The sequence below is a fragment of the Balaenoptera physalus genome (assembly GCF_965194825.1).
Source record: "Balaenoptera physalus genome assembly, chromosome: 8".
NCBI lineage: Eukaryota > Metazoa > Chordata > Mammalia > Artiodactyla > Balaenopteridae > Balaenoptera > Balaenoptera physalus.
Genome location: NC_138887.1, coordinates 100,628,209 through 100,655,067, shown reverse-complemented (window position 1 = coordinate 100,655,067; position 26,859 = coordinate 100,628,209). Strand labels below are relative to the sequence as shown.

General features: G+C 50.2%; 1 protein-coding gene across 1 annotated transcript; it reads right to left on the bottom strand.

The window, feature by feature from the left end:
• Window positions 1-26,835, bottom strand: CCDC136 (coiled-coil domain containing 136). Its single transcript, XM_082472458.1, is given in 20 exon segments — window positions 1-150; window positions 152-342; window positions 3,234-3,294; window positions 5,137-5,430; window positions 6,097-6,378; window positions 7,458-7,679; window positions 8,051-8,545; window positions 10,050-10,277; window positions 10,739-10,933; window positions 12,572-12,757; window positions 13,191-13,361; window positions 13,641-13,799; window positions 14,136-14,276; window positions 14,526-14,694; window positions 15,277-15,388; window positions 17,890-18,213; window positions 23,811-23,885; window positions 23,969-24,223; window positions 25,750-25,857; window positions 26,643-26,835. Coding segments are annotated over 20 exon segments (3,768 nt in total). The 5' UTR covers window positions 26,701-26,835; the 3' UTR covers window positions 1-108.
• Between the last annotated feature and the right edge of the window lie 24 nt (window positions 26,836-26,859).

The following is a 26,859-nucleotide window of genomic DNA, read 5'->3' as shown; positions in this document are numbered from 1 at the left end:
TGTGATTCAGTTGATATTTAATTACAAGGAACCCAGGTTCTTACACGAGGCAGGAGATGGGAGCCAGCAGTTCCCCACAACAAGCCTTTCTGGCCTGAGTGGCTGAGGCTAAGGAGATGGGGACACATGGAACATACGGGTGGGGTGGGGGCTCTGGCACAGTGTGTCCTGCCCAAAGCTGAGGGTAGTGGCCACTGCGGATCTGCCCCCTCGGCTGGCCCAGGCCTGCCATCACTCCATGAGGCAGAACTCTGTCTCCTGCGGTCGCATGTTGGGTAACACATACAGAGCCACAGCTGCAAGAGCCAAGAACACCATAGGCTTCCACATCCCAAACATGTTCTGTGGGGACCAAAGACAAATGGTGAGTGCCCAGCCTTCTGAACTCCTCCCTAAGCTAGAGATCCCCTGCCTACTGGTGCTGGAGAGATACCTCAGGAACATCGTGATGGTCCAGTCTCTCTTATCTCCTGGGTAACCGCTGCAGACAATGTGGGCTTAGTCCTGGCACCACTAGGTATCTGGAACAATGCTACGTGGATGACCTGAGCTGGCTGCCTGTACTCATGCCCCGTGGGGTGAGAAGAACCAGCTCCTGCGTGTAGGAGCAAGCTCAGAAGCAGATTTCAGAGAATCCAAATGGTTGCAGCAAAGGATCAGATGCCAGGGCGAGAAAAAGAGGGTAAATTTGGGCCCTTGGGAAATGCAGCAGCATCATTAAATGCTTGATGGAGGAAAAGTGAACTCAAGAGGATGATAAGACTTGGGGGGAAGCGAAGAAAGTGCACCAGAGTACAGCAAACATGAGGTTGTTAGGCAGCCCGGACCGTTTGTGGAGAATGATGTCCTTGAAGGAGACTGAAGGAAGTTGGTCACTGGCCCAGGGCGGCAAGCACCAGGGTCATTAAAACACCTCCTTGGAGAAAACAGGAGAAGTAAAGAGCAGGCTGATGGCAGCCTGCTGTGCAACCATTTGTCCGTGACTGATGAGCTGGATGAGGGCCTAGAGAGGGACCCTCTAGAGGCTCGCCCTCACCTGTAACTCGGGTGAAGATAAGAAGGTGGCTGGTCACCCCTGAGGATGAGGTGAAGCTGGTTGCAAAAGTGAGTGCTTTGAAACCACAGGGTCAAGATTAAAAATAAACACAAAGCTTCATAGGTGAGAACAGTGGACAATGGACTAGATCTAATAGAGATGAATGGAAAATTCTGCCTTGGATCCAAAAAATCAACTGCAGGCAGAGAACGGGGAGAGAACGCTTAGCATATGCAATGTGCAAAGGGCTTTTATAAACAATACATGAAATAAGTTAGCAATGTGATATTAGTTATCAGAGAGCTAACGTGATCTGAGGCTGCACGAAGAGGCTGCTGTATGGTGTCTTCCTACTTACTTGGGAGCAACCAATGAAGAGAGATGATAAAGGGAAACAGGATTGGAATTTTATCTGATGCTAATATTAAGTCCTTAGAATCTGATTCACAATTTACTGGCTGTATTACATGACCCCTCTATGCCTTAGTTTTATCACATGTAAAACGATAGCTACCTCAATGGGTTATTGTGAGAATTAAATGAGTTAATACTTATAAGATGATTAAACAGTGCCTGGCATATAGTATGCATTATGTAAGAGTATGTTCTTCTTATTATTTATGTGGTGTTTTATCATTTATAAAGTACCTTCATATAAATGAACTCATCTGTTCCTCGCATGAGGAAGCCAGAGGATTTATCGTCCTTTCCTTACATCTGAAGAAACTAATGTTCAGGTTATGCATTTTGCCCACTGGGACTAAGCCCTAAGAAAGAGAGACAGACTCGCCCAAGCTGTCTGCCCGCTTGTCAGCCACACCTTCTACTCTACTCTGCTGCCTCGGTTTCTGGATGGGAGCCGCATGCTGGGCCGTAGCCAGGCTCTGGGTATAAAAGGCTCCTCCAAGAGGACGCTTACCCAGGAGTTCCTTCCTCTCACTCTGGTCAGGCCTGGCTGGGTTTGAGTTGGTGAAAGGTTATGGTTGAGTGCTTTGGGTCTCATCCCATATGGACCCAGAAATCTGGGAGTGTACCGGGAGGAACAGGTACAGGGAGAGACCCCTCTCACCAAAGGAGTTAAAGGCTGACCGTGGTGAGTAACTGGAATGTCTAAAAGAAGAAAGGAGAAGGGTTGAAGAGAAAAAAAAAAAAAAAAGTGAGGAGGAAAAAAGGCAGGACAGAAAAGGAAATAGTGATAAATGCTACCCACAAATGCTCCAGCGGTCACCCTGAACCTATGCAGTGAGCCAACTACACTCCATTTACAGGGATGTCAGAAGAGAGGGTGGGGGAGTGGGAGTGGCAGGGGGAGCATGGGAAAGGAGCCAAAACAGGCCACGAGAGAAAAGTTTATGGGTTCTGGAAGGGTTCTACTTGGGCCATAAGACTACATTCTACCTCCTGAAGTTGGTGTCCTGTTGACAGATCAGATTACATGGACTGGTGCCCAGAATATATCCATTTGGTTCCCTGAAAACACTGCATTTCTGGTTAGTGGAAACTTTTCACCAATACCACATTCTCTCCAGAAAGCCTAGCTTGGGAAGCCAATTACAATAGAATCTGACCCCCAAAAGGGATGTGGCATTCTTGTTCTGATTTTTTGGCGACTAGAATCCCCAAACCAGAGAACTTCTCAGTAGAAAGTATATAATATGATAAGAGTTTGATGCCAAGGCTGAAGGACGAATCGAGGTTGTCCTCATACAAATGACCTTTGGGGATCACAACTCTCCAGACCTCCTCTCTCACCCAAGTGGGGAGGCAGTGATTCCTTATTTTGCCATCCTGGGTAGCGACCGTAGTGAGAGCTTGGCTCTGGGGCTAAACAAAGACAAAGGGCAGCCAGGCCAGCCTTGAGGTCAGACATCAGCTCATCAGAAGCAGTCGAGGGAGCTTTGAAAGTAGCCACAGTGCTGGGATCATTCAAATTTTTCCCAGCCAGAGTACAGAAACTCAAACTATGTCAATGGCGAGCATTCCAATTCCATACAAGTTAGGAAGACATTCTCCGAGATGTTATGGGCTTTGCAGTAGCCCAAGGAAAAGCCAGGGCTAAAACTCAGACCTGACTATCACCTGTTGTAAAATGGCAAAAGCAAGAAGCAAGCGGCTCAGAGAAAAGGGAAAGAGGAGAGGCCAGGGCAACCTGCACCCTCCCTCTATCCCTCAGAAGGAGGGGACGCAATACCAGTACCTGCGTTAGGACGACGTCTCGGCCCACCAGCACCAGAGCAAAGCCGATATGACCACCAGGCCTACGAGAGGCAAGGAGAAGATGGGGGGATCGGGGGCAGGGGATGGCTGCAACATATCAAATGAGAAAGAGGCACGAGGAGAGACCAGAGATGAGAGATGGTATAAAAAGACATAAACACATGAATCCAACAGATAATGAAGATGATAAAACAAAGGGAAAAGAGAAAGAGATCAAGAGGTTAAACAACAGGTAAGCCAGAGCAGCGGTATTTCTTCTCCGCTCCTCGGGCCTGGTTCTTCCCGTGGGTCGCCTACAGGAGATGCAAAACTGCACGGGTTAAGCAGCGGCGTAGGTCCAATTTGGGGCCACATTTTTGGCTTGTCATATCCCTCATATCTTGTCAAGCAAGGGTTATCTGCACCTAGACCTTTCTTGTAGGTCAGTAACTGTGGAAAAGTGAAGCTCCAGAGAGTAAAGCTGGGCTTTCCAGATGAGCAGGAGGTCTACTTTGCCTGGGTCACTCTAGGAAGGGTAGCCTCCTGCCAGGCCACCTGTCCCTTTGTTAGCCACATGTTCTGGCTGTTTGCCACCAAGTCTCAGCGTTCTGGGACATCCCCTAGGAGTCTGATGCTGTCGTTGTGAGACAAAACGCACTAAAACAAGCTAACAATGGAGAAGGGCTAGTTCTTGACTGCAACCATCTTCCAGAGAGAAAATGAATTTGCAGGCGGTAACACATATGCCAGCAGAGCTGCCTGTAAAAGATGCAGGACCCACTGAGGCAAAGGGACACCTCCATATGCAGACACAAGGAATGTCCTTGATTGTGATGTAGAAAAATCCAGTTTCGTGTTTAGAAAGCTGGCACATGAGGCAAGGAAATCTATGAGGCTCTGAACCGGCATGTGGCAGGGTATGAAGAATTCAAAGAAATAGAACACTGGGGAAGGGGCTGTGGTTACTCCTACGTTTCACGTCCTAAACAATGGTCCTCTGCCATGAGGTTGACATAGAGAACCGTAACTGGGTCCTTAGCCAGTGCTGCAGACCGAACGGACTGAACTGCTGAAAATTCCAGATAACCTTCGAGCTGACTGGGACATCCCACCACAAGAGATTTATTTTCTTCCCGTGTTTAAAAGGACAGAAAGAAGCTGTAATGCAAACTGAGGACTTATTCAGGTACTACTCAAACCCTTCGGAAGTCAGAGCCCCCAGTTAACTTCAACCAGGGCAGAGATTCAGCTAGTATGTTCCTGTATAGATGTACCAGTTGTTAAAATACAGAAATATTTTTGTACAGTTGGTACATTACCCAGGATACTCTCACCCGACCTCTCCAAATAAGGGGTCAGGGCTCCGGCTGGTCTCCCAAGACTGGCCAATGGCCCTGCTGTACAGATGGAAACATTCTATCACTTCCGATCGGCCCTGGCCCCCACTCTCATGCCCTGTACATAGAGCCCGGCAGGCGACAGCAGCCTCTCCACACCCCTCACAGCAACAGAGGTCAGCCCTAATAGGGCACCTCGGGAAAGCAGGACTGGGTGACTCGCCCAGGCTGACAGAAATGCGTGGTGCGGTGCTAGGGGAGGGCGAAGAACCCTCCTGAAGTGAGTAACGAGGGTTATGACCACATAAATGAAAGGAGGCAGGACTCCAAACAGCACGCCCCGGTTCCCAGAGAAGGTGCTCTCTGTGAGACAGTTCCACAGCCTTTCCCGCAGAGACTGCTCTCTCCAATCCCACCTCCACCTCCACCTTCCCCAGTGCGATGCCTCAGAGCTTGCGGGCCTCTACTCCTGTAGAAGTCCATCCAAGGGCTGGGTCACACCCGAACGCTGGGCACCTGCGCCCAAGAGCCCATTTCCCACATGATCCTGCCTTTGGCTGTGGTTACCTTTTTGCTCTCAGAAAGCCTGAGGGGGTTGCTTCCCTCTGAAGCTTCATTCTCCTCCTCCTCTTGGTTGTCTTCTTCTTCCTTACCCTCCTGTCTGTGGAACTCTTCATATCTCTCCTCCTGATCTTCTTTGAATTTAACCTCTCTAGGACCTGATGGCTCAGAAACTAGTTCATCCCGGGACTCCTTTGTTTCGTCCTCAATTGCCTCCTTCGTTTCCTCTTCTATTTCCTCTTTCGTTTGATCGTCCAAGGCCATGTGGCTGGCCTGGTAGTACAGCACCACCTCCAGACTCTGTGGGGCGGAGGCAGTGCAGGATGGGGGATGCTGTTACCTGGGAAGATGCCCACCCTCATGACGATGCTTAACTAACTCAAGAACACGCTGCTTCCCACAGTGCACAGACAGCACTGTGTCCTGGGACTGAACTGATGTCCTGCGCACAGTGTGGAGGGGGTAGTCACACCCAGCCTCTCTGGACTCGTACCACATCTATCTGGCCATTAGCCATTTCCAACTGTTCCCAGAGCTAAAGATTCTGCACCTCAACTACTGCTTCCCACCCCTGCCTGGTGACCCCCATTTTATCCAGTCCTCTTCCACCTATATGTACACAACTGCTTTGAGTAAATCCCTCTCTTTCCATCCATTTGGTCCTTCTCTTGGGCATGTGACCCAAGAAGAACAACAGGGGCCCCAGAAAATTGCACTGGTCTAACTGAAACAGTCATCCAGCCTAGGGGCTCCAGGTCTGAGTGGTCTGTATTCCACTCTCCCCTTGACCTCACAGGAAAAGGGAGTACCAAATTGCTATTAAGATAGAGCTACTCTAGACACATTAGAGATCCCAGAAGCTTCTCTACAAATACCTCATCTGGTCGGAATGGTGGTGAAGGTGATTTTCCTTTCTAGCATCCCCTTTAACTTTCTGCTTATCTGGCTACCAAGGTTACTACTCACCTTTCTGGTCTCAAAGCTGACCTCAGAACTCTCCAGGCTTGGCTTGGCCACGTTTTTACTTTTAACCCCATTGGCATTCTCGTTCATGTTCTGATTGCCATTCGTTCCCTTGGTTTCTTTGGTAACAGAGGACCTCTCCTCTTTGAGCTGGTGAAGCTCTTCCTGGCAGCACTGCAGCTGCCCCTCCAGCTGCTCCTGCACGGCCAGGAGCCGCCCCTGCTCATCCACGCTAGCCTGGTACTGTAGCTGCAGCTCCCGCAGCTTGGCCTGCAGTTCTTTGATCTGTTGGTAGTGGAGGCCCAGTTATCCACAGCTGGGCCTACGTGATCAGCCTGGCCCCTGCTTCAGAAATCTCCCTGCTAAAGCCCAGGGGGACGTAGATAATACAGAAAACATTAAACTGTTGAAAATGAGCCTCTAAAGCAGTTTTAGAGGTTCTCCCTCACTTGAGGCACTTGATGATTTACATCTAACATGATCAAAAAAGGATGACTAAAATTATGTTTTTACTGTGAACTGTCGGGGGGAATGACAAAAGGGCTAACCCCTTCTGAACCGTGGGGCTTTATTACGTAGTTGTTTTTGATGGGAACTCCTACTTTGCCCAAGCTATTTCTCTAACAGGTACAATCATTACTACAGGAACTGTGTTGTATCCTCCCGAGACTGGACCTGGGCTCCTGCACCTCACTCTGGAAACAGAGGCAAGTGCCAACCCTGCTCCCTACTCCCTGGTTTTGTCTTTCCTGGCTTCTGGCAGCACATCATGGCCTCCTTGGGTAGGTACCAATACTAAGCAACCTAGGCCCACGTGTTTCTTGCTCTCTGAGCCTCTCCCATGCGTACAGTGACCCCCACTGGACAGAGGACTACTCTTCATCAGAGACAATGCCCTCTGTCCCATTCCTAGTGGATGCAGAACACTCTGCTTGGCACTATGAGAGATCCAAAAGAAGACACAGCCCTGTCCTTGAGGTGCTTACAATCTAGTTGAAGAGACAAGGTGGAATACACACAAACTAAAGAAAATTGTAGGTAAAAAAAATACAACTCTCCAGAAGTGCTCTAGGACAAAAGAGAGAACAGAAGTGGCAAAGGGGAAAAAAAAAATCATTCAAGGAGTCTTGACGATCAGTAAATCCCAGCACAGTGGGCGCCTGGGAAACGTCCATCAGTGGCACAACAGACCGCCCAGCCTCTCGGGGTTCAGCCCCTGCTCTGTCCCTCTGACCAGGAGGAGGGCAACCGTACAGAGCTGGCAATGAGCTCCTGTCTCTCTCCTCAGCCTCTCTGAAAGGGCTCCGACCTCCTCTGGCTCTAGGGACTCCTACCTGAAACCCTGCCTCCCTGAAAGCAGTTACCTCGTGCTCCTCATTTTGGGAGGCAGCGGTCTTCTCGAGGCATTCTACGCACTCCTTGAATTCCTTCTCGCAGGCATCCAGCTCTTCCTTCAGCCCTTTCTGCTTGTCTAGCAGGTTTCTCATCCGCTGCTGCAGCAGGTCGTGCTCCTCCTGGCTGAGCTGGTACATGGCCTGCACTCCCTGCAGCTTGATCAACACCTTGGCAACCGTGTCCTCAAAGCGCTGTGGAGGGCAGGGGAGTGATGACGGCACCCTGAGGAGCCCCTGCCCTCCGCCCACTCTCTTCGCTAGGCCCTTTCTTGGGTACAAAACAATGGCCACAAGGATCTGAAGCTGCCCAGGGGGAATCCTGTATTTCTTCCCATAAAGAGCACCATGACTGTGTCGATGAAAAGTCCTGAATCTTAGACTTCCATCCAGATGGAGCATCTCCGTATGAGGCGGGCAGAGTACCTCATTTATTTCCTGTAAGTTACCCTGCTCAGCTCTGAGCCCACTGCCCACTTCACCTCTTGTGCCCTTCCCCGTGACTTCTCTCTTAATAAGACAGGAACCTTCTTCCCCTATCTGACCTGACATCTGGTTACTTTTACCTCCATATCTTCGGGCTCCGCAAGTTCGTCGTCCATGCTGCTGCTGACGTAACTCTTGTGACAGGTGTCAGAGCTACTGCTGGTGCCGTAACTCCTCTTACAGGCAATGCTGCTGCTGCGGTAACCCCTCCCATAGGACTCCCTGGTACTGGTGCTACTGTCATAGCTCTTGAGGAGGCTCCCTTCGCTGGCCTGGCTGCTGTTGTAACTCTTGTGATAGCTCTCGTCGTCATCAATGCTGCAACCTCTGTGACAGTCCTCGTTGCTGGTGGTCGTGCTCCCATAACTCTTCTTGTAGGACTCAAGGCTCACTTTCACAGAAGGGGACTGGACTTGGAGCATCTGCATTTCTTCCAGGCAGAGCTGCAAGTCGGCCTGCAGCCTCTTCCGCTCCTCTAGAAGCCGCTCCTGCTCCTGCTGCAGCAGCTCCTGCTCGGTCTGACTGGCCTCGTACAGCTCCTGCAGAGCCTGCATCTGGGCGATGATCATCTTGGACTGCCAGGAGTGGGTGGGGAAACATCATCGTTACTCTAGACACCGCGGTCCTTCTAGCTGCACCCCTCCTGGTGCGGATGTCTGAGAGCACAGGTCAGAGCACTGCACACCTACCCTCCCGTCTCACCACAGCCTAGATCTTTGACTTCGCCTACAGGTAACTGGCACGTGTCAATTTCTTGCTCACTGGAGAAAATCTCCCTGGGACAGACAGTCCACGATTTCTGGCCCCCCGTTTCTGCTGGTTTCCATGCTCTGGTAACTTCCTCTCTCCCTGGAGCAGCACTGAGTGGATCGCAAGGTCACTCGGGCTCCCTCCCCTCCCCTCTTCTCAGTCAGGTGTATCCATTATCCTGACCTCTGGGGCTCAGTCCCCTCCTCCACCCCCAATTCTAAAATCAGGCCTGGCCTTGAATATGAGCGTGTGAAGAACTTCTTCCTCAGAAGATGCAGACTTGGAATCAAGGTCTCACTACAAGTCCCTGTTGTAGTGAGGGACTCCGCCTGCCTCAATTCCGAATCTGGCCCCTGGGCATGTTTTCCAGGCCCTCGGGGCCTGGCTTCTTGGCAGCTGATGCCCAGGATGAGATCTGATTGGTTAAGGGAATTTTTTTTTTTTTAAGGGAATATTTTATTCTTGGTGTCTGCTATCCAGGCTGAAATCTGACACCCCTGAAATCTGACCAAATCTCAGTTTGGACTTCCGCTATTCCCTACCTCTATCTGCCTGTCTAGGCTAATATCTGAACAAATAGATTGAAATCGAATAAATTTCAATTTCAATACATTGAAACTGTCTACCTGCTCTACCTTGCCCCCACTGAGGCCTCAGACCAAATGCATCTCCCAACCCTGAACAGACTTGTCTAGAAATCTCCTTCAGGGTGACCTCAGAGGCATGACCACTTGCTGGTGCTTGAGACCCATGGATTCTCTAGTCTAACGTCTCTGACCTGGCTGTTATTGCCACAAAGTTCCAATGAAGACAGTGAGGTCACTACCGAGAACCCCACATGCTGGTAATTCTTCCCTTGGAAATAAATGGCCTCAGATGTGCCTCATGTAGAACGCCAAAAGGTTACAGATTTTGGTCACTGGAAAGCTTACTTCTCGATTACCAACCAGCTCATGAGGAAAGGATGGCATGTTTATAGAGTCAGTCCTAAGGAATCCAAACAAACACTAAGTTGATCTACTTCCAAATACGTCTGGAAAATGAGATGTTGAAGAGATTGAGTCAAATTATCAGGAGATCACAAACTTCCAGGTCATCTGGATTCTAAGTGTTCACAGTGCTTCAACTGGGCAACCATCTGAGGGAGCAGCTAAGGCCGTACCTAAAGCCACATCTTAATGAGCCCCTGAGTGGCTGAGAGGGTAGAGCTTTAGCTTCATCCTTGCTCCTGGCAAAACAGGCCTTCGGAACTCTGACCCCTCTGTGGAGCCCCTTTCCCTACAGTGCTGCTGCCCCCAGAACTATCTCCCTGCCTCTTGCTATAGTTACCTTGTTATGACCACATTTTGAGGACTTAGGCCATTTGGAATCCTTCGGATTCTCCAACACTTCCCGGAAATCAGACTCCTTGAAACGTTGCAGCGCTCCGTGCAGTTCTAATTGTTCTTTTAACATACTTTCTTGATTCTGTATCAGTTTTTTCTGCTCCTCCTGCATGCCTTGGTAGAGCATCTGTAGTTCACACAGGTCTTGTAACTTTGTAAGGAGCTCCTGACTCTGTGAGGCAGAGTGGAAGGAAGGGGGCTAGAACTGTGGTGGTTACACAGCAAGACCTCTGCCTCCTTCCTGCTCGGGACCCTTCCCTTAAGGGGGCTGGTTCTGCACAGCCCATCTGGGACAGGAGGGGAGTCTCTCTTTGGAGCCCTGCTAGTTGAGTAGTAATGACCCATATGTTTGGATGCATTTTGCAGTTTGCAAAGTGCTTTCAAGTACATTTTCTCCAGGCGGACTAAATATCTAAATATAAATGCTGGACAGATTCCAGAGTATAGGATGTATTTTCAGATTTAGAGCCCTAATCAGCTATATTGAACAGTTTTGTTTGAGGAGGTTGGTGAGAAAGTAAGGAGTGGTTGCTTAAGAAGAGAAAAAGTTCCATCCCCACCCTTTTACTTCTCCCAAGCACAGTCACACCTGGGCAGCTCCTCACAGCTAGCAGCCGCCCTGGCTGTGATTACCTTGTGGAAGAGACCAGATCTGGGGAGTGGGAACGTGAGCCTGTGCAGCTCTTCGTGCAGCTGGCCCTGCTCCTCCTGCATCCTCCTCTGCCTCTCCAGGAGCTCGCACTGCTCCATTTGCAGCTGCGCCATCTCCTTCTGGCTGGCCTTGTACCTCTCCTGCAATTCTGTCAGTCTGAAGAGCAGTGCGTCACACTGTGGACGGGGCAGGGCGCGCAGGGGTGCTTACTCTGGGAGGCAGGCTCCCTGGCGTTTCTCTGCCCCGTGCGGTCAGCAGAGCACTCCGTGTTCTCTTACCTCTTGTGATTCACCAGGGTCTCCCACCCTGTAGTCACCTTAGACTGATCACCCCAATCTGCATTGCGCCCATACAGGCCTAGATGCTGAATGGGAACCCCAGCAGGCTGCTCAGAACTGAAGTTTGGCTGTGCTCTAAATTTTGCCTACTAGTTCTTTCTGAGGGCAGTTTTCAAGGGAGGTTATCAGCGCCCCTCCCTTCTCATTTCCCCACCTCCATTTCCTCTGGTAGATAACCATTTTCCCCATCCTGCAGGGAATTCTAGTTCCTGTTACTCTCCAGTTGTTTCTATAACTAATTATGCTCCTTACCAATAAGGACTTACTTTCACCCTACTTTTCCCCACTTTTGTTTTCATAATCAGCTTTAAGAATCTTTAGGGAAGTATGAGCTATTGCTGAATTTGGGTTGAGAGGACTAAATCATCCCATGATTCCAAAAACCCAAATCTTCTAATATCAAACTAATCTCAATGTTCTTTTCGGAGGAGAGAAGAGGCTGGCTCTGTATGCCAGCATGCTTCTCCCTTCCCATAGTTTCTTCCACTAGGAGAGAAAGTGATGAGCAAGTTATGGACCCCCTGGACCTCTAAATGGAGTGGGAGTGGCGGGGGGGAAGGAAAGTGAGGCTGGGTGTAGAAAGGCAGGTGGACTATTGGGGCAGCCCAAATAACGTCCCCAGTTCTGTGTCTTCTGAAGGCCTTTCCCTGGGGACACAGCCTGCTGTCGGCTGTGGCAGGAGCTACTGAGTATTCTGGCAGGAGGCGACTAGCTCCACCATCTTTTGGAATCTTGCACCTTTTTTGCATCATGCTTCAACATTTTTCCATTTCCTGTCAGTGGTCAGGAGCTCAAAGTACTCAACAAGGCTAACTAATAATGACTTGCATTTTACACACTATGGAAAAAAGGGTAAGTGAAGAAGGAAGGCCTTATTTATCACTACCAGGATTTTTTACTAAAAGAAAGTGAGATAAGAGTAGTATTCTGTTCAATTTAAAGAGGGTAAAATTCAAGTTTGGAATTTAACTACTCTGAAGTCACAGACTAAATCCTGAAAAAGCCTGGGTTCTTCTCATACCCAATCAGCACTCTGGGCACAGGCCATGCCTTTTGACAAGAGCACCTACAATCTGCCTCAGAAAACTGGACCTTCTCTTTCTAGTTCTAACAATCGTAGTTGTGTACATGGGCCTATGTATATGTTCTTTTCCACGAATGACAAGATATCACTACAGTTCTAACAATAAGGTATAAATGTCTACACAAATGAAATCATGTGTGAAATCTTCAGGTGTTCAGACTGGATCCAGAGGTATTGATTCTACTAAGCTGTGGCTTGGGCTCAAAGTCAAGGTCAAGGCCAAGTTTTAAAGTTAACAGCATGGGGCTCTGCCTCTGTTTTCTGCCTTTCCACATTCATCTGTGATTGGACAGGAAGTCCATCAAGGCTGTTGGTTGGATGACTTCATCTTTTGCCTCTATACCTCCGCTCTCCAAGGCTCAAGAGATCTCACCTCTCTTAATTACAATTACCTCATCAGCACACTTTCCCCTGTCCTCTGGGATGGACTGGGTGGTCTGGAGCTGCTGCAGCTCCTGCCGGCAGAGCACGAAGTCCTGCTCGAGCTGATCATACACGTGCTTTTGCCGCTCCAGCGCATCCTTGCTGGTCTGGTACAGCCGCTTCATCTCCTGCAGCTGGGCGTGCATCTCTGCATTCTGGGGCAGGGGAGGCAGACCCCGCCATCATCCCAGAAGCCCCCGTGGCTGCACTCTCTCCTCTCAGGCAGGGACTAAAGGGTCCTGTCCTTTCCAGTTCCAATTTCATCCCAGCGGGGACTACCTGAGATGGACCAATCCCTAACAGGCTCTATACAGAGACCTGGGACTTCCTCTTTTGGAAGGTGGGGAAGGGAAACGGCTTCCTTTTTACAGCCCTTTCTGATTTAAAATCGAAGGAAGCTGAGCGCATCATGACCCTTTGAGATCACGTTTCCATGAAGCACTTTTTTTTTTTTTTTTGAAGCACTTTTTTATCTCCCTCATCGACAGCTCCTCCACAGAACTCCACCACCCCACTCCTCCTGTGGACCTGTCCTCTCACGGGAGGCTCTGCCGTGCTACATTCTCCCTCACCTGAAGCTTCTTTTACCTTCTCTCTGCTCTCTTGGAAGGAGGCCACGATGCCCTTGAGGTGCTGCACCTCTGCCTCGTGGCAGCGCAGGCTGTCCCGCAGCTGCTGCTGCACGGCCAGCAGCTTGTCCTTCTCACACGTGATGTTCTGGTACTGCAGCTGCAGCTTCTGTAGCCGGCACTGTAACTCCTGCAGTGCAGGTGGCCTTGGGCAGTACCTCTGGGATCCTCAACCCACTCACGCTTCTGCTTGAGTCACTCTCAGACACAGACAGGCTGAGAATCCACTTCTCCCTGCCCTGCACTTACGGGTGTCTTCTCATCTAACAGAGGACTCGAGGGCGGCTGGAGTTCCGTACCTGTGGTGCCGCACAGGTGGCAGCTGGAGCTATTTCAACACTCAACTCTTAACCCCCTCCCCCCAAACCTCTGGCACCTAAGCGGCCCCTCACCTCGGGGTCGCTGTTACCTTCTCACTCTGGCTTTCTACGACTGCGGGTTTCATAACTTTGAGCTGCCGGAGCTCAGCCTGAAGCTGTAGCTGCACCTTCAAGAGCTCGTTCTGCTCACCCTGGCTAGCATCGTACTTTTCCTGCAGGGCACAGAGTCTGGTCCTCAGCTCCTCGCTCTGCGGTGGGGAGGGTGTGGGAAGAACGGTTACTCTCACGAATCAGCAGACCCCTCTCCAGACCAGAGTGGTTCTTTTCCAGACGCAGACATCTTGAGGCACTCCCACAGGCCTATGGTTTAGTTTCTTTTCTGTGGCAGACACTCGATAACGACTACCATTTCTAGAATGCAATGCTGTGTGACTTCTCCAATTGCTCTCTGGTAGATGACACCCCTGGCTGCAGGGCAAGAGTCAGCAGAGCACAGCCTTCCTCTGCGCTCATCCTCACCTGAAGTGGCGACTCCACGTAGACCCTTCTGCCCTCCCCGATGCCCTTCCCCTGTCAGTGTTTACCTGGGTGACACTGTGGGAAGTCTGAAACCGAAGCACCTCATTCTGTGCACACTTGAGCTCCCTCTGCAGCCGCCTCTGCTCCTCCTCAGTAGTCTGGCGATGATGCTGTAGCTCTTGCAACTCACAACTCAATTTCTCACACTGTGTGGGAAACGGAACAGGAAGGCGGATTTACGACAGGTACCATAGGCACTCTGGGAACAGGCTTGGGCAGAGTATGGCATTCCTTTTACCGGAATATTCAGTAAAAGGCCAGCAAGTGAGACCCTGGAGTCCTATCTCTTGCCACAGCACCTGCCTCCTTTGTCAGCCTCGTGCCTAAGGAGATGTTGCTGCCACAGGCCAGGAGAAGGTGGGAGTGAGGCCGTAAAGGGGCCTGCCTTTCCCTACCTTGTTCTGCATGTCACGCATCTGCTCCTCAGCTCCCAGCAGCTGCTGTCGCAACAAATGCGTTTCAGGATCAGGCTCCAGGAAATCCTCTTCTGAAGTCTGAGACTCTGCTGACTTCATATTCCGTAGTGCTTGGGACTCCAGCCACCTTTCTGTTGCTCTTCGTGTCCTGTAATCCAGAACCCCAGAGTCACGTTTGGGAGAGAGCTCTGCCCGGCACCACCTGCCAAGTGTGCTTGGTCCTGATGCCTTCATTTTAGGCAAAAGGAGCCTTCTATAGTGACTCACCTCTCAAACACACCTAGGAGATTATAGAAAAAGTCCCCAGCACCTAAATCTGCAAAGGCATGTCTGGCTCTGGGAGACCCTAAGAGTACTAATCCAGGCGGACTCGAGGCTGGGCCTGGAGTCACGCCAGCTCCAATCTGGAGGTGATATACCATTAGACTGAATCAAGCCTGGGAGGACAACAAAGGAATTGCTTCTTATCTACTCTAGGGCAGAGCAAACCAGACCTAATGCCTAGAATGGAAGAAAACTAAATTTTAGAACTCACTCAATTCTAGTCCTGAGACATCGGAGTTGGACCCCAAGACCTACTTCTTGGCAGTATCCATATCCTTTGGATACCATGGAAAGGACCGGCTCACCAGGACCGCAGGGAGGCTCATTAGCCTGGCACCTGCCTTCACCTGAGTTCTACTCAGGGAAAAGCCCAGTCCTGAAGAGCCCCGCCGGCCTCCGGCTGTACCTCTCACTCTCCAGATCCGCAAGCTGGCCCGTGAGGCTGCTGTTGCTCTCCTGAAGGGCCTGGTACTCCTCGTTCAAGAAGCGGCAGCGGTCCCGCAGTTGCTGCAACTCTTCTGCAGAGGACAGGCAGAGAGGTGAGATCCCAGGGAGGAAGCACTGGTGACCAGCCCCCAGTTTTCCTGCCTAGAAATCTGGCTGCAGAAAGCTGAAGAGTTTCTTTTTCTAAAGACAGATGAGATACCACATGCAGAGGCTTAGAAGACAGGGCCCGGAAAGTTCCACACTGCAGTGAGTCTTTGTCCTCTTTCAGTTAGCTGCCCTTCTTTTCAGCTTCCCAGAAGATTGCCCTGTGTGCCCATCTTCAAAACAGCCAACCAAGGGGGTGGGGTAGGGGGGGCAGGGGGGAAAAGACCAACCAAGACAGAGTCCTGAGAGTTTTAGGAGCTTGCGAGGGTTTAAGTAAGTTTTTGGTTTACTGTATTTAAAGTTTCCATTCAACTGTTTACAGTTAGTTTCCTCTTACACTTTTAGTACAGAAAGCTGAGAGTGTTAACTGCCAGATGTCATACTGCCAGTGCCGGGCTTTTACTTCCTTTATTACCACACCAAATCCAGCGGCCTGCACATGGCCAAGAATTCTTTCTAATGATCTTTTATCTGCTGACAAAAAAGCCCACACCAACCAAACCTACAAATCATCCGCAGGCATCAGCAGAGATCTGGTTGAAATGTCCCAGCACAGGTCCCTAAGTTCCAGATACCAATACTTTTTAATGCTGTGATAACATAAACACTCATATCTGTTTTGTTTCTTCATGATTAAGAATTATTTCTCTCAGAATACTAACTCTGCTGATATTTAGAGAACACTAACTTGCTCAAATTAGAGCACAAGGCCTATCTTACCTGCTTTGAGATTCAACACCCTGAAATTCACTTCTAATGTTCCCTCTTTAGTCCAATCAAAGGTCCTCGGCATACTCCAGATTATCATAGAAGGAAGGAAGGAAACTAATCTTTAATGAAAACCAACCACGTGCTAAGCATTAGACTTGATGAGCCCAGCCTCAGATCCAGTTGTGTGTGAGCGCTTTCAATACACTAGGCATTTCACTTAATCCCCAAAATAGTCCTTTAAGGTTTTCTTTCTTTCTTTCTTTTTAAATAGACTTTTAGTTTTAGAATAGTTTTAGATTTACAGAAAAGTTGCAAAGATACTGCAGAATTCCCCGGGAGTGTTCTCACCTAGTTTCCTCGATTGTTAACATCTTCCCACGGGTACATTTGTCATGACTCAGGAATGAACACTGGTACTTTACTGTTAACTAAACTCTATACTTCATTCAGATTTTTCTACATTTTCCCTAAGGTTCTTTTCCTGTTCCAGAATCCCATCCAGCTATAAAGTTTTATTAATCAATTTTTTTTTTTTAATTACACTATACTAGGTGTGCTTTATTTATTTATTTATGGCTGTGTTGGATCTTCGTTTCTGTGCGAGGGCTCTCTCCAGTTGTGGCAAGCGGGGGCCACTCTTCATCGTGGTGCGTGGTCGCGGAGCACAGGCTCCAGACGCGCAGGCTCAGTAACTGTGGCTCACGGGCCCATTTGCTCCGCGGCACGTGGGATCCTCCCAGACCAGGGCCCGAACCCGTGTCTCCTGCATTGGCAGGCAGATTCTCAACCACTGCGCCACCAGGGAAGCCCTATTAATCAATTTTTATAGCTATGGAAACTGAGGTCCAGGGAGATAATAACCAGGCAATTTATCCTGCTAATTAGCAGAGCTGAGATTCTGAACTCGGGTCTGTTTAACTCCAGCCCAAGCGTTCCCACTGTGCTGGCCTCCCTTTCCTAGTACACCAGTCCAAAAGCGCTTCTGAGAGGCCTGCTACAGCTGGGAAAACTTGCAGTTCGTTGATTCCTCGTTGATTGCCTCTGCTTGACCTGGCCTAGTACAGGGCCTCGCATTATACCCAGATCATAAATCTAGCCTCAGAATAAAGGCAAACGCTCTGATGTCATGAAGCCTAGCAACTAGCTGGGAGACTCTGAGCAGAGCTCTAAGCTTTTGAGTACTCACGTATTACTGGAAATAACCTCTGTTCCTCTCCAGCTGTCTTGTGCTCTGGTCTGCTGCCCCCTAAAGCTTCTACTTGGGGAGGGCTAAAGGAGGCTAAAAATTAGCATTGTGGGCATTCTGGGACTTGGGAGCAGTACTGGGAACCCCTCACCCCAACCCACACAGAAAGTGACCCAAGAAAAGCACCATGATGCCAGAGCAGTGGGAAGTTTTCCAAGGTGACCGGCCCCTATACGCCCACCCCAGAACTGGAAACTTTCCCAGGAAGGGCTTTAGCATAGGCAATGCCCAATGGCTCTCTGAGGAAGAATTCTCAGGGTACTAGCTCCATGGTGCTATTTCTTACACCATTATGGACTGGTTATATGACATATCAAGTTTTTCTCTCTTACAGTCTTGAATCCAACATGGAAGCTTTTTCTAGAGGCTCCCAATTCATGATCTAAGCCCACCTTCCACCATCTTCTTGTGTACTAATTCCCTCTGCTTGATTTGACTGACAGACCAGGAGGAGGGCTGGCTTTCTCATACCTTGCATCTCAGAGAAATCTGAGAGACTTAAACTATTGGATGGGTCAGAGCTCTTCATTTCTATTTCTGCACGGAGGGAGGTGATCTCCATCTCATACTCTCCTCGGATGCGCTCCATGTCCTCGAGTTCATTCTGCATCCGGCAGAGATCCTCCTGCAGGGAGGCTATGTCACTCTCATGTTCAGTCGCAGAGTCCTCCGCTGCTTGCCGCAGATTCTGGATCTCAGCCTGGGCCAAATGCAACTCTTGTTCTATTTCCTTAAGTTCACATTCTTTTTCACGCTCTAACAGGGAAATCTCCTCCCGTAGAGACCGCAGCTCACCTGCAAAGCCCAAAGACAATCTTGAGATGATCAAGAGGACAAGTGAACTAATCTACCATATTCTAGAAGCACAAAGTTAAAGGCAGACTTATTTCTTATCTGGAAACTCCTGACAACCTGCTCTCTACCCCATCAGAGAGGTATAGCTTCACCTGATATGGAATAAAGGGAATACCTAAGAAGAGAACAGAGTGAGTCTACGTAGCAAGGTGCAGTAGAAAAGTAGATCTTGAGGTTTGGCAACAAAAACAAATTAGGCTACTCGAAACAAAAAGTATTAAGAGCTTCTGTGAAATCGCCTGACAGTTAAAGACCAAACCTAATTTACAGCATTTTACTGATGCCCTGAGTCTTTCCACAAAGCCCCTTACTAAAAAAATTTACACAGACTATTCTCATCTATTCAGTCTGGGAACTTAGAAATCACAGAGCCTCAGATCTCCCATGAACTGCCTGTGTAAGTACTGGTCCCAAAACAATGTGTATTTAGAGCTCACAGCTGAAATTCAAATATAGGTTCATCTCATGAGAACCAAACATGGGAAAATAACCTAGATGCCAATCAATAAGGGATAGCTTAAATTGAAGAAGGTAAAATAGAATATTGGCAGCCATTTAGAAGAAAGTGGCAGATCTATAGAGAAGACATGAGAAAGTTTCCATAATATACTAACTAGGAAGAAAAATGAGCTGTAAAATACATGGTATTATCTTATTTTTGCAAAAAAAATTCATATGTATAATATATAACACAAATATACAAAGACATAGAAAAAGATCTGAAAAGATATATGTCCTAAACCATACAGCATAGTTGCTTCCGAGGAATGAGACAGCATGTGAGAGGGACTTTTACTTTCCACATCATATATATCAGTGCTGTCTGACATTTCACAACAAGCCTATATTTTATAATAGGTTTTAATTTACAAAAGAAACGTGTCAGGGCTCTCAGTATCCGTGGAGCATCTCAAGGTTTCTGGACAGAGGTACCCATCCAGGATCAGGAGAACCTAAAAGTGGAGCGAGAGTAAAAGGCACTGCCACCAACAGAGAATTCAAAATTTGGGAGTCCGGATTCGGGAATTAGTGAGGATTGGGTTGGGAGGGTCAGGACCTTCCCACAAACTCTTTGCAAGGCACACTGTCCCCATCCCTTGCCCCCGACTCCTGTTCATTCTACTCACCCTTCAGATTTCAACTTTCCCTAGCCTCTCCCCCAACCTCCTCAAAAAATTAAGCAAAGCCCTCCATTAAATGCTCTCATAGCCCCTTGTACTTTGCAGTGTGTCTGTGTATATAAAACGTTGGTCTCCCCTTCACTTGTAAGCTTCATGGAGACAGGAAACATGTCTGGTTTTCTCACCATTACAGGTTCAGGATCTGCCAGAGAACCTAGCATAATGCACTCAATAAATATTTGCTGTATTCATGCATAAATGAGGCAGGGATACATCTAGTCCACAAACTTTTATTGAGGACCACGGGTACAGAATTACATGTTCGGGGTGGGAGGGAGACGCAAGAGGGAGGAGATACGGGGATATATGTATATGTATAGCTGATTCACTTTGTTATACAGCAGAAACTAACATACCACTGTAAAGCAATTATACTCCAATAAAGATGTTAAAAAAAAAAAGAATTACATGTTTGGGTATTTTTTTAAAAACTAGAACAGAACATGGAGGTTTGAGAAGAAAAATTTGGACACACTGCAGACATAAATGCTGAGCGGACCAGGAGTCTCGGAGGCGGGGGTGCGGGGTGGGAGTAGCACAGGGGTAGGTCTCCTGCCAACCTCACATGGGCGGCTCCGGCCACATCTTTTGCCAGTCTCTCCTTCTCTACAACCATCCTAGCTGTCTCCTCTCTTCAGTCTATTCGACAAGTATTAATTGATCACCTCTGTGCCAAGTCCAAACATCTCCACTTAGATTCTCTGACTTCCTTCCTGTTTGAAGGAAACAAAGTCCTTGCTCTTTCCACTACCGAACGGACACACAAGTCAACAGGCCATTAGGATAAAGGCCTGGGTGGGTTTTCTGTTGGAGGGCTGACCAACCTCTACTTCCCCACTTTGCCCTCAATGTTCGGGTTCAAATCTCCCTTAGGTTCTCCTCTGGGGTCTAGCCCTAAAAAATGACATTCTCACATGCACTGGGGAACGGAGGAAGGTCGCGCTCAGCCTCAGAAAGCTCTTAATTAGAAACACAGAGGGGCGGAGGGGTGGGGCTTGCAGGCAGGCCCCAGGGAGGGGCTTATCGGCAAGATGGGCGGGGCGGGCCCGGCTGGGAGGTGGAAGGGCCTGATCAGGGCTCCGAAGAGCTGGCGCCGGTTGACAGTGAAGCTGGGGCCGTCGGGGCGAGGCCGAAGACCCGGGGAGGGGGACACAGTGAAGTCAGTTCTCACTCACTGGTTATGGCCTCCATCTCGCCAGAATTCCCCCGCCCCCCCCGGAAGCGGTCTCTCTGGGGGGGCCTCCTGCCGTCAGCCAGTCCCAGCCCCCGAGGGGCTGCGGCGGCCGGAACGGCCTCTCAACACCAGCTACCTCTGAGGCCGCGCGCGCCCCCTCCTGGCAGAAACGGGCAACGCGCGTGCGCAAGGACTCGGTTTCCTCCCGCGAGGTGGGGTTTGGGCGCCTTCACCAGACCCGCAGCCCCACCCCCACCCCACCCCACCCCCGTGCTCAGATGAGATCTAATGCTCTACCGGATCCTTTCCTCCATCAGACCAACATGATCTACTGTGACCCATCCCCCCAAAACCAAAACACCAAAAGCTCTCCCTTGACTTCATTTCCCTTATTTCTCTGCTTCTCTTCAAGACATGACTACGGGAATTATGGGTACTCACCTTCTCCATTTCACCTCCCCTTTCCTCTTCGATCCCGATACAATCAGGCTTCTATCTTCACTGAAATGTCTCAGAGCCCTCCATCTCACCAAATCCAATGGCCATCTTACCTGACTTAGCAACTTCTGCCACCGCTGATCACTGTCTCCTTGAAGCACTTTCTGCTCTTGGCTTCCAGGTCACCAGATGCCTCAGTAGTCCCTCCTACCTCAGTCTCTTGTTCATTTCTCCTCCCCTATTGGACTTTTAAATTCTAGAGTACCCCTGGGATTAGACCCTTTTCTCTCCTCTTTCTATATCTCTCCATGTGATTTCATGGTGATCTCCCTTGGATTCAAATGTCATCTATATGCTAATGACTCCCAGATTTATATCTCCAGTCCTGATTTCTTCCCTGGTTCTAGATTCATATATCCAGCTGCTTCCTTAATATATTTACTGAGATGTCAATAGCTATTCCAAACTCAACATGTAGAAAACGTGTCTTAAATGGTTACCCTGGCCCCAAAATTTGTTCCTCGTCAAGTTGTCCTCATTCCAATAAATGACACCACCGTCTATTCAGTTTCTCAAGGCAAAGTCATATTTCATGTCTCTCTTATCCCCCAGTCCAATTCAGCAAGTCCTGAGAACTCCAACTTCAAATTACATTCTCAATCATCTCCATTTCTACTGCTCTAATCCCTCTAATCCAACCAACCATTATCTCTTGACTGGACTATTGCAGTTATTTGCTGACCAGATTCACTGTTTTGACCCCTTTCTCTTCATCCAATTTCCACACAGTAGCTGAAGTGCTCTTTTAAAAATGTAAAGTGGGGACTGCCCTGGTGGCACAGTGGTTAAGAATCTGCCTGCCAATGCAGGGGACACAGGTCCAAGCCCTGGTCCGGGAAGATCCCACATGCCGGGGAGCAACTAAGCCCGTGCACCACAACTACTGAGCCTGTGCTCTAGAGCCTGCGAGCCACAACTACTGAAGCCCGTGTGCCACAACTACTGAAGCCCACGCACCTAGAGCCCGTGCTCCGCAACAAGAGAATCCACCGCAATGAGAAGCCCACACACTGCAACGAAGAGTAGCCCCTGCTCGCCACCAGCCCACGCGCAGCAATGAAGACCCAACGCAGCCAAAATAAATAAATAAATTTATTTTTAAAATAAAAATGTAAAGTGGATCATATCCCTCCAGCCCTGGCTAATACCCTCCCATGTTTTTCCACTGTACTTAGAATAAAAGTCAAACCTCTCAGCTGACCTATAAGGCCCTCTGTAATCTGAACTCTGCCTGCTTCTCAGAACTCTCTCTTACCCAAGTCCTCCACATGCACTTTGCTCCAGCCACAATGGCCTTTGTTCTGTCCCTCAAACACATGAAGCTCATTCTTGCCTCTGACCTTTTGCAGTTGCTGGTTCATCTGCCCAGTGTGCACGTCCCTCAGATCTTCCTCATTATTCAGTTCTTAGCTCAAATGTCCTCTTCTCAGAGGACTTTTATAACTACCCTATCAAAAATAAACTTCCATCTTACCCCGTCTCTCCATATCATATTGTTATATTTTCTTCATAGCATTTATTGCCACCTGAACTGGTGGTGTTTGTCTATTTTCTGCCTCTCCCCATTAGAATGTACTCTTCATTAGGGGAGGGATCTGGTCTATCTCGTTCATAGCTGGTCCTCCAAGTATATAGGCACTCAATAAATGGTTGACAAAACATTTAAATTAGCCCTATTTTACAGTTAAGGAACTGAGTCTCAGAGAGATAAAAGTGACTTGCCCAAGATCACAAAGCTTGTTATGTGGCAGAGCTGGGCTCAAGAATCTAGGTGACCTGAGACCAATGCTCACACTCTTTTCCCTGAGCAACATAGCTTCTGCAGTTTCTCTCCTTCCCCTCCCCTCCCACCTCAGCCTGTTTATTGTCGACTTTTCCTGCATCTACCTTTGCTTACATCTTCTTTCCCTTCTCCTCTCCCACCTTGGCTTGCTCCTCTCCAGGCCTGCTTGCTGGACTTCCTTTTTTTTCCATTTATACTTCTCTTTTGGCTTGATCTCAGTTCTCCCTGGAGAGTCCCTGCAGTTTTCTAGGACAGCTCCCAGGAACCTTCCAAAAGCCCACAGATGTAACAAAACCTGCCTCTTTATTTGGCGGCGCCGTGGAATGTGGGACGACTGCCTTGCTGCTTCCCAGACAAAGGCACGTGGGTGTTAGAAGAAAGGGCTTTTGGGGCCACCAGCTCGGTCCTAGGGAGCAAAAGAAGGTTCTCATCTGCCTCCCTTAAAAGATGCAGAGAGTCCCCTCCAGTCACTTCTCATTGGCTCACTGCTCTTCCCATGATGCCCTTGGAGGGACAGGCAAAAGCAATCTGGTTTGGAATTCAACCTTGACTACCTACCTGTGGCACTGACCAGGAGAACAAAGAAAAAGGGATGCAGGTGTGAGGGGGAGAGACTGAGGAGAGAAAAAGGAGAGAGCCTCGGAAAGGGGGTGAAATGGGAGGGCAAGAAAGGGAAGGAGGGGGAACAGAAGAGCCAGTTAGAGGTGCAAAAAGAAAGGAAATTAGATAAAGAGGAGGATGGAGAGACAAGGAAAGAAGGGCAAGAATAGTAGAAGAAAATGAGGAGAAAGTACCGAATTCGGTTCCAATGGTCTGCTATGTCTGCTATGCCTCAGCCAAAGCCTCAAGAAAAAAGTACTCGGATGACCACCTGCCCTCCAGTCCGAGCGCTAGGATTTACCTTGGAGCTGCTGAATCTGCTTGGTGAACACCTCTGCCTGCTGGGCGCTGGCCAGCCGCTCATCCTCCAGGAGCCCTGCAGTGACGGGGAAGCTGGCATCAGGCCTGGGATCCAGGGCCTTTGGGCCCAGGCCCTCCAGCCCCATCACAGGCGCTCACCCTGCAGCTCCAGCGAGTCGTCCTCATGCTGCCCTGCCAGTTCCCGGGTCTCCTCCAGCTCTGCCACCAGCTGCAGCACCTGAGCCCTCAGCTCCTCCAGCTCCGTCTCCGTGAGGCTCAGGCCCCGGTGCTTGCCAACCGACAGGGAGCCCACGCTGCCACCTTTCTGCACTTGATCATCCTCTTCTTCCACCTCTTCTTCCTCTTCTTCCTCCTCCTCTTCCTCCTCGTAGAGAGCTGGGAGTAACACTTCCCCTAGGAGAGACCCACCCCCCGCCACCAGCGAGTAAGAGCCAACTTCCTTCCTTTCCACAGTCCTTAGAGGGCCCTCCAACTCACTGTCCCAGGGCAGAGATGGTATAATAGTGCCACCTGGTGTCCCCCAAGGAGCCCCTGGGCAGGATGTGCATGCATGAGGAGCCCTCAGGTGTGAGAGTCAAGTTTGGAGGTAGCCCATCCCCCTCCCGGGCCCTTTCTGGACCAATGTTGCCCCTGCTGGCCTCCAAGTACTGCCTTCGGGCAGACTGGGCAGCCAGGTGCTGGCTCAGCCATGTGAAGCTGGCACAAGGATACCGGCTTCTTCCATCCTTGTCTTTGGGTAGCAGGACAAGTAGTCAAGAAAGAATTCAGACACCGGATGTATCTTTAAGCCAAACAGGGCAAGAATTATAGTTTGGGGGTTTGTACAAAGTTTACAAATGATCCGGGTGGCTTGTGAGAAATTAGCCTTTCCATAATAAGAAAGGGTTGCCTGTCAATAGGTAGAGAAAGAGAACATCTGAATGAAATGATTCTAAATGTTTTATTGGACAAACACTGGGGCCCTTTCAAATATATTCTATCAAATAGCCTTTTTGGAATTTTCTACCAGGTCCACTTTTCTTTCCCTGCTGAGTGTCAGGAGATCTCCCTGCTGACCACAAGGCAGTTTTAAGGGGGAAGTCACAGGTTGTACTTGTGTATAAAAGATAGCCTGACATTTTAACGCGTTCAGAAACTGGGGTGTGCTAGTCCTCAGCCTCTGGCTGGCGAGCACCCCCTCCTTTGCTGCAATGCAGTTCCTCTAAATAGAAAATCTTATTGGATGGTAATAGTTTGCTTTGTTTTAAAATTTGGAATCTCTGATCTTTGTCCAATAACCACAGCCTAAGATTCATCTGGGACTCCTTGCATCGTCTGTCCCCCTTGGGGGAGCAGGGTTGTCCATATTGAGTGTGCATAGGGACCCTTCACAGGAAGTCCTGGAAACAGGACTAGCATCCTTCCAGGCTCCTGGTGTTGGTGGGGATACATGTGTGTTGGGAGGTTGGCCTTCTCACCGGCCCCGCTCCCAGGCTCCCTCTTTCAGGCGGTAAGATAGCCTAGAGAACCAAAGCCACAAGGCTTCCATTTGAAGTTAGTGGTGGTGGCACCAGAAAGACAATTCACGTGCTCGTTTCCCTGCTTTTCAAAATAAGAGACAGCTTGGGATCTGGGTCTGGAGGCAGTGAGAACAAACCCCCTGCTGACAGGCTGCTTCAAAGCTCTGTCCAACAAGGCCTCTTTCTGTCTGGCAGCTCCCCCGGGACACACAACCTGGTTAGCTGGTGATTAGGACTCCAAAGGGATGTACCCTGAACTTCCCTCAAGGCCTGAGCCCTGAGAAGGGGTGGAGGGGGCTGAGCTGAACTGGGGGGAAGGGCTGTGTCCTGGCTCAGAGTTTTGGGGGTCAGAGGGAGGAAGGAGAAGTGAAGGGAAATTGGGTGAGGGGGATGGAAAGAAAGTTTTTTGGGAAAACTCACCCTCCATAGCTTGCATCCCCCGCCGTTCCAGGGACCCCCAGCGTTGGCCTTTCTTCCTCTCACAACCCTCTGACACCTCGTAGGAGCCTGAAGTGGTCACTGTGGGTCCTGTGAGCAGGGAGAGAGGAGGGATTGTGGGATGGTAGGGGCGGCTGGGGCGCAGCTGGGGGCGGGGGGAAGGGACACACCTTCTAGCCCTTTGGAGCCCTGGGTTTTTCATCCCGGTGGAAGTACTTGGCTCACTCTGCCAAGAGCTGCGACTCTCCTCCCCAGGTCGTCCCTCAAGCTGGGCCTACGGGGACACCGCCCTGACTGCCCAACCTCTCCTGCACCCCCGTTCCAGGCTCCTCTCCCTCGCACAGGCAGAAAGGGTGTGTGTCTCTTTAGCCCAGAGGGGACAGGGGGCAGATGGGCAGGGATGGCAGAGGGCGGGATCCAGTACAGAAGAGGCTGAAAGGGTGAGGCGGAAGGGGAAGGGGTTGATGGCGGGCAGGGGTCGTGTGGGAAGGGGCTCTGGACCGGAGCCGCTCCCCTCCCCTACATTCTCTCCCTGGACTTCGTCCACCCCACCCCCGGCCCGCGCTCAGAATAGTTGGGGGTCCGAGCGGGTGCAGGGTCTGGAGCCCCCAGGGCTGGAAGTACCGTTGGTCTGGAGAGACGAGATTGAGAGGGCTCCGGGGAGGGACTGCCAGGGAGGATGCGGCCGGTGTGGGGAAGACCCAGCCCGGAAAGATGGAGACCAGGCCTGGGTGGGAGGCGGGATGGAGGGAGGAAGACTTAGGACGTAAAGGTGGGGAGCAGCGGAGGGGAGAGAGGACGTGGGGGCCTGGAGGGAGGAGAGATGGAGAGGAGGAAGGGGCGGCGATGGAGTGGTGAGGGAGGGGCGCTCTGACCTGGGCCCGGGCAGCTCCAGCCCGCGGCGCCCGCGCCGGCCCCGGCGCCCGCCTCCATGGCCGCTCGCGCCGCCGCCGCCGCTGCCCGGAGCAGACGCCGCCGCCGCCGCCGCCGCCGCCGCCGCCACCGCCTCCGCGAGGCCGGGGACCAGAGCCGGATGCTCAGGGGAAGGGAGGGCGGGCCGGCCGAGGGGGCGGGGCCTGGCCGAGCCACCTG